The sequence below is a fragment of the Abramis brama genome (assembly GCF_963993115.1).
Source record: "Abramis brama genome assembly, chromosome: 2".
In the NCBI taxonomy this organism is placed as follows: Eukaryota; Metazoa; Chordata; class Actinopteri; order Cypriniformes; family Leuciscidae; genus Abramis; species Abramis brama.
Window position 1 is genome coordinate 66236016 of NC_139964.1, and position 13581 is coordinate 66249596.

A 13581-nucleotide genomic window follows, 5' to 3' on the forward strand; every position below is an offset into this window, starting at 1 on the left:
AAAACTAACAAAACCATTAATGAAACTAACTAAAACTAAACTTAAATTTAAAGCAAAATTGAAAACGATATTAAAATAAAAACTAATTTAAAAAAGCAAAACTTGAAAAGGTTGGGCAAGGTTGAAAACGTGTTCTTGCTGCTTAGGACTGACTTTCACCTGGCCGTCCTCACCTAAGTCTGGAGATGCATCTGTTATCATCCATGCCAGGTGGTTATACAGGTTAGAGCTCACTCTTCGGGATGCCTCCGGGTATGATATCTCTAGCTGCAGTGACGGGTCTTCAGTCATACTTCCAGGCATCTGGTGACTTCCACGGGCTTGAGCTGTTCTGGCTTCTCTTGCTTCCTTCAGGGCCTGCTTACGTTGGTCCTGGAGCTCCTTCCGTATTCACTTTGCAGTGTTGTAGGAAGAGACTATGGTGTCAACTCATCATAACTTTCTTCTTCATACTCTGCCTCTTCAGTTTTCTCCTTAAGTTCCTTCAACTTTGAGAGCATGCAGCCAACATTCATTTCTGCTGAGCAAATCAGGCTAGAACATCCTTTCTGTGGCACAACCATTATTGTACAATTGCCACCTACTTCATAGTGCCTTCTAAGGTTGGCAATCAAGGACTAACATCTATATGAGGTAACATTGTGAACTCCATGGCTTTCCAAGTATTTAAGGAATTCATCCCTCAAAGCTGTAACGAAGAATATGGCATTCTCTTTGAAAAGGGGCTCATCTATCCGAGATATGAGTTGGTTGAGTGCAGCATCATATGGAGTGGTGGCAGTACTAGTCTTTTCCTGTGAACGAAGACGCTTTGTCAGGTAGTTGGTCATGCATTCCTTGTGGTATCGGAAGTCCTCAACAATCATATCATTACACCTGTTTCCATCAGGACCATGAATCTTGTGTAGTATCTCTTTAACTTCAAGTTTGTTTGCTTTTTCCCATACTGCATTCTGTCTGTCATAAGTGGCGATCAAAATGGGGGATCTATTCCCTCTGGTTGTGCATGCTCTTCCACAAATGAAGCACACTTCCTTGTGTTTGATGGGCTGTTGCATTGACATCCATGTTTTTTTAGTAGGCCTGCTGCTGTCTGGCTCCGGATTAAGTTCTGCTTCAAATGAAGTGCCTTCTAGCTTTTCAACTTTTTTTCCTCTTCTGGTCAACAGTTTTACGATTTGTGTACTTTGCACGACATTGTGTGTGCCACAAAGGATTCCTCCCCAGAAAGTCACATTGAGCTTTTCACATTTGAGCTGATTGTCAAGTCTGTATGAGACATCATCCTTTCTGTTGGTTACAGCATATTCATTTTGACAGCAAATTTTGATTTAGTTTTAGTCATAGTCTTTTGACTAAAATGCCATTTTAGTTTTAGTCATATTTTAGTCATCTGAATTGTTTTAGTTTTACTCTAGTTTTAGTCGACGTAATACAATAAGATTTTAGTCGACTAAATCTAAAATCGAATGGGTTTAGTTAAATTGTAATGCATTAATTTAGAATTTCTCTAAAATTTCCAAACTCATTATATACTCTCGGAGAAAACATCTATTAATTAACCTGTTAATATGAATCATTTTTAAAGTTTGAACATGCAATACAGACACAGATTTAACTGCAGTGACATAAAAAAAATTCGGTAACACTTTATATTACGACCCTCAAACAACTGCGTAAGTAAACCGAAATTACGGTGTACGTTTCTGTAATTATAGTGTACTTCCGTGGAGGTATAAGAGAACAATAAGTTAAGTTTTGGGTAATAAAGGGGTACAACCAGATATACAAGCAAATTATTTATAATGTAATTATTTTAAAACTAACAGGTACCTATTCTTTTAATATATTCCAGGCAAAAATTGTAAGTCTGTTGTATATAAAAGTTTTTATCACATTTCTGGCAAAATATGTTCTTGTGCAATGTAGTTACAGGGTAATTTTGACATATGTGGGTTGTAAATTAAACTTATATATATATATATATATATATATATATGGCTGTATGTAAGCACAGTATGATAAAAATTGAATTTATTGGCTTTTCTTACTAAACTACTTAACATTAAGCCAAAAAAAAATTAGTTTCTGCTATGATTTTTGTGTAATTAAAACGTTTTTTTTTTTTTTTTTTTTTTTTTTTAATAAGAGCACCTTTCTCTGTAATTACTGTGCAAATAGTGTTGTTTCGTATTGTTACATAGTAAGTAGTGTTTGTTACCCGTTTCAACTGTGTATTTACAGGGTAAGTGTAACTCCTGCGGGCTGTAAATTAAAGTGGCGATTGTTACCCCCTTGTTCTGTGTAGTTACAGGGTAATTGTAACTCCTGCGGGCTGTAAATTAAAGTGGCGCTTGTTACCCCCTTGTTCTGTGTAGTTACAGGGTAAGTGTAACTCCTGCGGGCTGTAAATTAAAGTGGCGCTTGTTACCCCCATGTTCTGTGTAGTTACAGGGTAAGTGTAACTCCTGCGGGCTGTAAATTAAAGTGGCGCTTGTTACCCCCTTGTTCTGTGTAGTTACAGGGTAAGTGTAACTCCTGCGGGCTGTAAATTAAAGTGGCGCTTGTTACCCCCATGTTCTGTGTAGTTACAGGGTAAGTGTAACTCCTGCGGGCTGTAAATTAAAGTGGCGCTTGTTACCCCCTTGTTCTGTGTAGTTACAGGGTAAGTGTAACTCCTGCGGGCTGTAAATTAAAGTGGCGCTTGTTACCCCCTTGTTCTGTGTAGTTACAGGGTAAGTGCAACTCCTGCGGGCTGTAAATTAAAGTGGCGCTTGTTACCCCCATGTTCTGTGTAGTTACAGGGTAATTGTAACTCCTGCGGGCTGTAAATTAAAGTGGCGCTTGTTACCCCCTTGTTCTGTGTAGTTACAGGGTAAGTGTAACTCCTGCGGGCTGTAAATTAAAGTGGCGCTTGTTACCCCCATGTTCTGTGTAGTTACAGGGTAAGTGTAACTCCTGCGGGCTGTAAATTAAAGTGGCGCTTGTTACCCCCTTGTTCTGTGTAGTTACAGGGTAAGTGTAACTCCTGCGGGCTGTAAATTAAAGTGGCGCTTGTTACCCCCTTGTTCTGTGTAGTTACAGGGTAAGTGCAACTCCTGCGGGCTGTAAATTAAAGTGGCGCTTGTTACCCCCATGTTCTGTGTAGTTACAGGGTAAGTGTAACTCCTGCGGGCTGTAAATTAAAGTGGCGCTTGTTACCCCCTTGTTCTGTGTAGTTACAGGGTAAGTGCAACTCCTGCGGGCTGTAAATTAAAGTGGCGCTTGTTACCCCCTTGTTCTGTGTAGTTACAGGGTAAGTGCAACTCCTGCGGGCTGTAAATTAAAGTGGCGCTTGTTACCCCCTTGTTCTGTGTAGTTACAGGGTAATTGTAACTCCTGCGGGCTGTAAATTAAAGTGGCGCTTGTTACCCCCTTGTTCTGTGTAGTTACAGGGTAAGTGCAACTCCTGCGGGCTGTAAATTAAAGTGGCGCTTGTTACCCCCATGTTCTGTGTAGTTACAGGGTAATTGTAACTCCTGCGGGCTGTAAATTAAAGTGGCGCTTGTTACCCCCTTGTTCTGTGTAGTTACAGGGTAAGTGTAACTCCTGCGGGCTGTAAATTAAAGTGGCGCTTGTTACCCCCATGTTCTGTGTAGTTACAGGGTAAGTGTAACTCCTGCGGGCTGTAAATTAAAGTGGCGCTTGTTACCCCCTTGTTCTGTGTAGTTACAGGGTAAGTGCAACTCCTGCGGGCTGTAAATTAAAGTGGCGCTTGTTACCCCCTTGTTCTGTGTAGTTACAGGGTAAGTGTAACTCCTGCGGGCTGTAAATTAAAGTGGCGCTTGTTACCCCCTTGTTCTGTGTATTTACAGGGTAAGTGTAACTCCTGCGGGCTGTAAATTAAAGTGGCGCTTGTTACCCCCTTGTTCTGTGTAGTTACAGGGTAAGTGTAACTCCTGCGGGCTGTAAATTAAAGTGCCGCTTGTTACCCCCTTGTTCTGTGTAGTTACAGGGTAAATACAACATTAAACCAGTATTCTGAAACAGACAAACCTAGCTTCACCATTAGCATTATCAACAAATTTCTAAATTAGTACTTGTAAAAGAACAGTAGCACAATTAAACCAAAAACAATAAACAATAAACAACACAATGTTGAAATGACATCAACACTGTACAAACTGTAAACAGCACAGAAATAATCTTGAAATCACATTGTACAAACTGTATAAATAACAATAATCGCCAACAATTGAACAGAGAAAACAAACAATTGGTTTAACCCTCAGATGGTCCTCGGTCACTTCTGACCGAATAATTTTCTGTTTTGAATGTTAAAAAATCACAGCTTCATCGGAAGGTTATGATACTTGGTGACTTTTATGGCATTAGGTATGTGAATACAAAAAAAAATTGAGGTCATGATCCGAGCATGCTAAGTGGTCGTAAAAAAAATAGTCACACTCAGTGTCTTCGGTCAAAAATGACCGACCCATAGGAAATGAATGGGAAATTTACATAAACACAGAAATTCTCTGAATTTTTGTCTGTACAATCTACAAATCGGCCACGATTCTGAAAAAAAGTACACCGCAGTAAAGGGGTGACACTCTACAACATCAAGAGTGCAAAAAATTCACACCCACCCACACACACATACAAACACACTTTTAAACACATGCACACCAATAAATTCAGATTACAAAAAATCTGTTTTGAATTTTAAAAATCACAGCTTCATCGGAATGTTTCGAAACTTGGTGACTTTTCTGGCATTAGGTATGTGAACACAAAAAAAAATTGAGTTCATGATCCGAGCATGCTAAGTGGTCGTAAAAAAAATAGTCACACTCGTAGTCTTCGGTCAAAAATGACCCCCATAGGAAATGAATGGGAAATTGACAAAAACACAAAAATTCTCTACAAATCGGCCACGATGCAGAAAAAAGTACTCAGCAATGAAGGGGTGAAACTCTAAAACATCAAGAGTGAAAAACATAACATAATTAATAATTATAATTTATATATATATATATATATATATATATATAATTAATATAATAATTAATACAATTATTAAAATAATAATTAATAAAATGTTATAAACCTTGGCAAAAAGTATTATTTGATAATTTCAAAAAAAAAATACATTCAATCCACATCTTAAAAGTAAGTATTGGTCCAAAAACAACTAGAATTCACAAGCATCTCCATTTAGAGCTATACAGGCATCTAGTGGTAAACCCATGCAATAACATGATTTATTTAATTTTATGTTTAATAAATTGATTTATTTATTTTTATTAATTTTTTTTTCTGAAAGCCTAATCTCTATTTTAACCGAAAATACTGTATATAAAAAAAAAAAAAATAGAAAAAAAAAATCATTATTTTCAATGGCAAAAAATGGAATATAAATATTGCATAAATATTAATAAGTTCAATCAAATTGTCTCAAAATACTAAATTAAAAAGAATAAATATTATAGAACAAAAATAAATTGCATTGGTTTTTACTGGGATGGAGGAAGTTTCATTTCACTTCTGATCGGGAAGGCCCTGAGTGTGACTGCTAAACGAAGACCATCTGAGGGTTAAACACATTGTAAAAAAAAAAAAAAAAAAAAACATGCCAAAACTTATTTTTTATAGGTGGCAGCTTATTTTCTTTTTTCATGTCCTCAATTTTCTTCCGAAGTTGGGGACAGGAGGCCACAAATTGCTGCAAGTACTTGGCATAGGACTGCAGAGTTGTCCCTGGGGTATAAGAAGGAACCGAAAACTGTTCCCCATCTGATGCTATTGTCACCTGTAATCACAAGTACAGAAATGTAGTTAGTATAGAATATCAAAAAAGGTTGCACTAGTACACCAATAATTTTGTGGGTATCACATAAATAGTGACGGGCCTATCATACAAGTGTCTTTTGCTAGTTTCAACCGGGCGCAATGATCCTTTTCACGTTTAGCGCCATGTTGTTTAAACAGCAAATGCATTTGCGCCCAATTTTGCGCCCATGGACGTTCTGGTTTGAAAATGAGGTGTGTTCAGGCACATAGTTGGCGCATTGCTATTTTGAGGCAACTAAAATAGACTACGCCATTGACCAACTAAAACCTGCTCTAAAGTCTAAAGTCAATGGCTCAATATTGTTTTTGTTATTTAATGAGCGCATTAGTAATACGGGACGACAATGCGCGTTTGCTTATCACACATGGATGCGCAGCAGCACACAACCCTTTTTATAATATGAAAAATTAAAGGATTAAAATGTAAAAGATTATTATTGAGTCTCTTGGACATAAATGAGGACCGATTACGAGACAAAGCACAAGAACATATTTTGCCAGAAATGTGATAAAAACTTTTATATACAACAGACGTACAATTTTTGCCTGGAATATATTAACAGAATAGGTACCTGTCAGTTTTAAAGTTTGCTTGTATATATGGTTGTACCCCTTTATTACCCAAAACTTAACATAATTGTTCCCTTATACCTACACGGAGGTACACTATAATTACAGAAACATACACCGTAATTTCGGTTTACTTACGAAGTTCTTTGCAGGTTGTATATCTGCTTGTTACCCCTTTATTACCCAAAACTTAACATATTGTTCCCTTATACCTACACGGAAGTACAATATAATTACAGAAACGTACACCGTAATTTCGGTTTACTTACACAGTTGTTTGCGGGTCGTAATATAAAGTGTTACCAAAAATTCACAGACGAAAACGAGACTATAACTAAATAAAAAACAGCTTTAAAGTCGCCATGAAATCAAATTTTACAATTTGTATTTTTATATGCAATATTGTAGTGTTTATTATAAATGATTTATCTGTGCACTTCATTAATTTTTTTAAATTCATGTATTCAAATATGTTATCCTTCCCTCCCCCCTCGAAACGACTTCTCTTCTCTTCCTGTCATGTGCTATGGCACGAGGGCGTGACAACTCCCCTCAAACCGTTAGTTTGCTATGAACGAGAGATGGAGAGGAGGAGCGCTAAAAGAAAAACCCTGCCCTCTATTCAATATTCCGTTTCACTTGGAAATACATCACAACACTGGAGAAAAGTCGTTTGTAACTTCCGGTTCATGGCGACTTTAAATGATGACAACTATGAGGAAAATGTATTGACACTTTCGTCAATGTCAATGACAAAAAAATGTCGTTGACGAAAATAATGACGAAAATTATAGTGTCAACAAAATGAACACTGTTCTGAGCATTAAAAAAAAAAAAGTCTCTACCCCATTCCTGTGAGGAGTTATGGCCATTTAAAGAAACCACAGAAATGAGCTAAAACGGCTAAAGCTAGCTAAGTAAACTAGAAGAGAATGAATACTACTGCTACAGGGATACGTTTGGGATGAGGAATCATCAGAAATATACTTGTTTGAAAACTGGCATGGTCCTTTCAGTTAATTACCATTACAATATCCATATTACCATTCTTTTCCCAAAACGCTGGGGCAGACCTACCGGTATTCACTAAAGTCACTGTCACTTACCACACAGACAATGATGAGCAGCTTCGAAGTCCATTGGTAACCGTTGGTTACTGTTGGTTGGTTGTTCCAAACAAACTCATTCATATTACTAAGATCATGTGTGTGTGCATGTGTGCCATGACGTTAAATATCCAGTATGTCTTTCGGAATTTTGAGAGTAGCCTAAAATTCTATTGAGGTTCTGAGCCTGTTGATCAACTAGTGGTGAAATCATCACAGAACCATTGATTTTGGTTGAATTTTTATGATTTTTTCTGTGGAATGAGTATTCTGTTTGGTGAAAAGAATGACATATTGACTGATGTCAAAACTTGGGTGAAAAGTTGATTGCCAATGAAGTAAAGATGAAAATATTTGAAAAAAGTGCATTAAATTGATGCAAAATCATGTAGAAATGTGTTTTAAGAGTTATTTTTTCAGTGGATGTTGTCAGCACATGTGTTCTGTGTATCTGGAATGCATTTATTGACAGCCTACCCAACCCACTGAGGATTTCAGGAAAACAAATATTTTTCACATTTTTCTGATAAAAAATAAGGGGTGCATACACTAAAATGACACATTTTTTTCCGCGATATTTCCGGCAAAGCAGACTCTCCAATTATTGGTTATTAGGGTCAAAGTTAACAGAAAAAACACAAATAAAAAGTATGGCAGACCATGTCAGGTTCAACCCATTTTTGAGACTTTGGCTCCCTGACTATGTAGAGTCTGCGGTAAGCAGAACTACTTTCAAAACACTTAGGCCATGTCATGAGTGTAGGAACCCATAACCCAGTTACAGATTATTTCCACATCTGCATTCCACATATTATGTAGTAGGTGTAATGTAAATAGGCACTGTAACTAAAAGAGGTTTGAATTTTTCTTTGTTTAATTTGCACACTGAATATGGGTTGGAGCTTTTAATTTTGAACTCTCAAAGTGCACCAGATTGATGAATTTAAACATTAAAATGCACAAAATTTTCTCACAGGGGGGCATGCCCCTGAACCCCCCTAGAAGGACCGAGGTGCACCCACCACAGTTTTACCAAAAATCCTGTAAGAAACACTTGTATTGCTATGCCAATGCAGCTTATAGCTTGTTTCAGGATTCACCACTGTGGAGTATATATGTTCAACTGTATAAATGTCAAATTTTTACTTATTTCATCTGTTAACTCTCACTCGTTCCTATACTCACTCATTACATGGCATTAGTGGTTTTAATGAATAGGAGTTGGTATGCATATAATTGAGGGCGTGCAAAGATGGGTGGTGTTTATGATCATATAGTGGGCCAGTCTGGGCCAAAGTGCCAGGGCCGATTTTTTTGTCCCAGTCCAGCCCTGATGGTACTGAATGTTTGGCATTTACAAAACACTCCAAGATCCTTAAAGCTTGAGAAAATCATGGTACTACTCATGCATGTCCAACGGGTTGTTTTTTTGTCCTTTTTAGTGTAAGAAGTCTTCGCTTTAAAAGAAAATCAAACCTCTTAAATTGTATATTCATGTTTAATTTGGTGCCTTGGGGTTTCAAGCGTGGTTCAAAATTACAACCACAAAAGTCCATTGCATTGTGAATTTGATTGAATATCTTAAATCTTAAAATAAAAAAAATATTTTGAAAACTAAGTGGCTGTTAAAACAATGATGGAAACTCAGGTTTTTTAATGTTGTTGGAAAAAAAAAATACTATGCAATGTCAAACTTGCTTATAAGTTTATATAATGTGTTAATATATAATTTCTCTCAGGTGATAATGTGATGAAAGCGGTGAATAGTGAAACTGCGTTCACTCCAGTGTCTGGATCCGTGTCTCCCAGCACCACCAGCATCACATGGAAACACAGAGACAATGCTGGAGTTGTTGTGAAGGTCATTGAATGGGACCGGGAGGGAGACAGCACTGAAATTCCCAACCCCAAATTCAGATCCCACGCAAGCCTGGACAAACACAATGGAGAACTCACTTTAAGATATCTACAACTCGAACACACTGGAGTGTATACCCTCGACATCAACAGTAAAGAGCAAAGAAAACAATTCACTCTGACTGTTATAGGTGAGTCAAAATACTGGCACATTTCATTTACATCATCATAATAAATTTAACTTACTTTTTTTTTTCTTTTTTTTTTTTGCCACGGCAACATTGAAGTATTTCATCTAATATTTATATTTGATTAATTTATATAATATTTCAGCTTTATTTCAATTAACAAAAATGTTTTTAATAATTTAAGTTTTAGTTAATGATAATAATCCTGCAATACACAGATACTTAAAATAATTATTTTGTAAGTAAAATCAATAATTATAAGTTACAAAATATACAATATATTGGGTGCATATTTATCTTTGAACCATATGAACATTTGGATCAAAATAAGTATATTATATCAGTATAATATATTTATATACACTGAACAAAATTATAAACGCAGCACTTTTGTTTTTGCCCCCATTTTTCATGAGCTGAACTTAAAGATCTAAGACTTTATGTACACATAACAGGACTATTTCTCTCAAATATTGTTCACAAATCTGTCTAAATCGCACTTCTCCTTTGCCGAGATAATCCATCCACCTCACAGGTGTGGCATATCAAGATGCTGATTAGACAGCATGATTATTGCACAGGTGTGCCGTAGGCTGGCCACAATAAAAGGCCGCTCTGAAATGTGCATTTAATCACACAGCACGATGCCACAGATGTCGCAAGTTTTGAGGGAGCGTGCGATTGGCATGCTGACTGCAGGAATGTCCACCAGAGCTGGTGCCCTTGAATTGAATGTTCATTTCTCTACCATAAGCCGTCTCCAAAGGCGCTTCAGAGAATTTGGCAGTACATCCAACAAGCCTCACAACTGCAGCCCATGTGTAACCATCATGGTGGCGGTGGAGTTATGGTATGGGCAGGAGTATGTTATGGACAACGAACACAGGTGCATTTTATTGTTGGCATTTTGAATGCACAGAGATAACGTGACGAGATCCTGAGACCCATTGTTGTGCCATTCATCCACGACCATCACCTCATGTTGCAGCATGATAATGCACGGCCCCATGTTGCAAAGATCTGTACACAGTTCCTGGAAGCTGAAAACATCCCAGTTCTCGTATGGCCAGCATTCTCACCGGACATGTCACCCATTGAGCATGTTTGGGATGCTCTGGATCGGCGTATACGGCAGCATGTTCCAGGTCCTGCCAATCTCCAGCAACTTCCCACAGCCATTGAAGAGGAGTGGACCAACATTCCACAGGCCACAACCAACAACCTAATCAACTCTATGCGAAGGAGATGTGTTGCACTGCGTGAGGCAAATGGTGGTCACACCCGATACTGACTGGTTTTAGGAAATCAGTCCAAACAATGACAGGGCACAGGAACACAGGGAAAAAAAACATAGAACAGGGAGATGATCGAAATGGACAAACACTGGAACGCTCAGAAATGCAGTGTTACACGTATAAGACTTTGCAGGGAATGAATGTGAAACCCAGGCTATTATAGGGTGAGTTAAACAAGGTAATGAGACACAGGTGGATGCAATTAGGAATGATGAGTCCAGGCAGAGAGTTTGGAAATGTAGTTTCATTAGGGAATGACAATAGTCCAGGTGGAGTGCCCTCTGGTGGTAATGATGGGCACTCTCACTGGTAATCGCGACAATATATATGTTAATTTTCATCTTAATTCACAGAGCCTGTCCGCAAACCTTATATTAAAAAAGAGTGCAAATTGGAAGATGTTCCTGAATGTTCCTTGAGTTGTGATGATGATGGACCCGCTGAAAGTACAGTCATCTGGAAGAACTCAGCTGGAGAGCCGCTGTACCGACGAGATCGTAATACGAGGGTATTAACAGTGACCAAGAGCGATAACTGGGATAACTCCTACAGCTGCACACTGAAGAGCGCAGTGAACGAGGAGACCAGTGATCCAGTGTATGAGAGAGATCTGTTTGATGGTAAGACTAAACTAATAACATTAATCACCTTACTGGATATCATCAGGCCACAACCATTTTTACACAAGTATGCAAGCGCTTGGTATTCAGTTACTTCGTGCCAATACTTTTTGTACAACCACGAATCGCAAAATTTTAACCGAACGTAATTGTTTTTGTTTTTTTATTCCGAGTTTCCTCTCGATTCTGAGTTTATATCTCACACTTCTGACTTTTTCCTCTCAATTCTGAGTTTATATCTCACACTTCTGACTTTTTTCTCACAATTCTGAGTTTATAGCTCACACTTCTGACTTTTTTCTTACAATTCTGAGTTTATATCTCGCACTTCTGACTTTTTCCTCTCAATTCTGAGTTTATATCTCACACTTCTGACTTTTTTCTCACAATTTTGAGTTTATATCTCACACTTCTGACTTTTTTCTCACAATTCTGAGTTTATATCTTACACTTCTGACTTTTTCCTCTCAATTCTGAGTTTATATCTCACACTTCTGACTTTTTTCTCACAATTCTGAGTTTATATCTCACACACAGACAACAGAGAGTATAATGGCAGGGCTCAACATAAAAAAAATACCCACTGGCCCCCGGGGCCAAGTAGATCAGAGTTTTGCTGGCCCCTTCTATATTTTTGCTGGCTCTGAAAGAAATATAAGGAAAAGCAATTTTCCATTAAACTGTATTTATTTGTATACATTAGGATTAATCAATACAGCAAAGGGAGTACAGGAATTAAGAGAGAGCCCCTGGAGACATGCAAAAATAACCAAATTGTCATTGTAACTATGAATGGTTATTGCAGTAATTATTATTTTTCCTGCAACGAACATAGGCTCGCCAACACAGAGAGAATGTGGTTTTCACAGGCATCCATTTTACTAAGTGATTCCACTTTTCCTCCTTTCTTCCCCTTAGCCCCTCCCTTTTCTCCCTCAGCGGTCCATTTTATTCACTGGACCTCCTCATTTTTTTTGTAAGTAAGAGTTTTGCATACTTACTTACCAAAAATGCTAAAAAATAAACGTGTGAGAGCGTGTTATAGGCTATATGTCATGTTATAGCCAGATATGACGACACCACTGCAACATGCATCACCGCAGATGAGCAGCTGAGCATGTATTCATTAAGCCAACGTGCAAACTATCGCAAATCAAAGTAAGTTGCAGACACTTAACACACAATCATCATCATTAAAAGTAAAGAAACGAAATGATCTTACCAAGGCTGTTGCCGCTCTCTCTTTGATTTTGAAATTTTAGCTGATGATCAATAAAACGCAGCTCATATCTGTTGCTTTCGGTGACGTGCCCTCCATTAAATCTGCATAGCGTGGGAATTGAAGATCGGATTTATATCCGTTTCTCGTATCAGCCTCGTAGTTCTTTGACATTTTAACACGTTATAAATAACCTGAAGCAGGTCCGTAGCCAGCCTATTGAAAGGGGGGGTTCTTTTTTTTAAAAAGTGGACCTTTTTGCAGTTTTTCTCCTCATTTTGTATTTAATTATGAGGTTCAAATACTTCATTTTGGTGACCTTTTATGCACTAATTTGTGCTGGATTAGCTTGTCTGCTGGTATCTTAACGAGCACGCTTTTTGATGCACCTAAAATATTTACTGCATTGTTGTCAAATTGCTTTCATGTAACACCTTTGTCAGTCCATACACAGTTCATAAGTTTAAAGACCACACTAACAACAGAATAGATTTAATGAACTTTACTGAAATATTAATAATAATTCTTCTCATCATCATGAGAGGACGGGGCGGGACGGGAGGGACGGGACGGGAGGGACAGACCGGGGCTGGGCGGGGCGGGGCGGGGCGGGACGGGAGGGACAGACCGGGGCGGGGCGGGGCGGGGCGGGGCGGGGCGGGGCGGGGCGGGAGGGACAGACCGGGGCGGGAGGGACAGACCGGGGCGGGACGGGACAGGGGAAACAAAACATTTGGGACACCAGAGCTGCCCACAGGGTTCGGGAGGCCATCGTGAACAGGCTCGGCGGCGGCCATCTTGTCGGAAGACACAGGCTCGGCAGACGTGACGTGAACACTCTCGGCGGCGGCCATCTTGTCCGAAGACCCAGGCTCGGTAGGTGTGACGTGAACA

At 38.6% G+C, this 13581-nt stretch overlaps 1 protein-coding gene across 1 annotated transcript in view; it reads left to right on the plus strand.

The window, feature by feature from the left end:
• LOC311075128 (F-actin-monooxygenase mical1-like) overlaps positions 1 to 13581 on the plus strand; it is a 146567-nt gene that overhangs the window by 14333 nt on the left and 118653 nt on the right. The window contains exons 3-4 of the mRNA XM_084102292.1: positions 9248 to 9556; positions 11202 to 11468. Of these exons, the coding sequence (XP_083958418.1) occupies positions 9248 to 9556; positions 11202 to 11468 (576 nt within the window). The remainder of the gene's footprint in view (positions 1 to 9247; positions 9557 to 11201; positions 11469 to 13581) is intronic.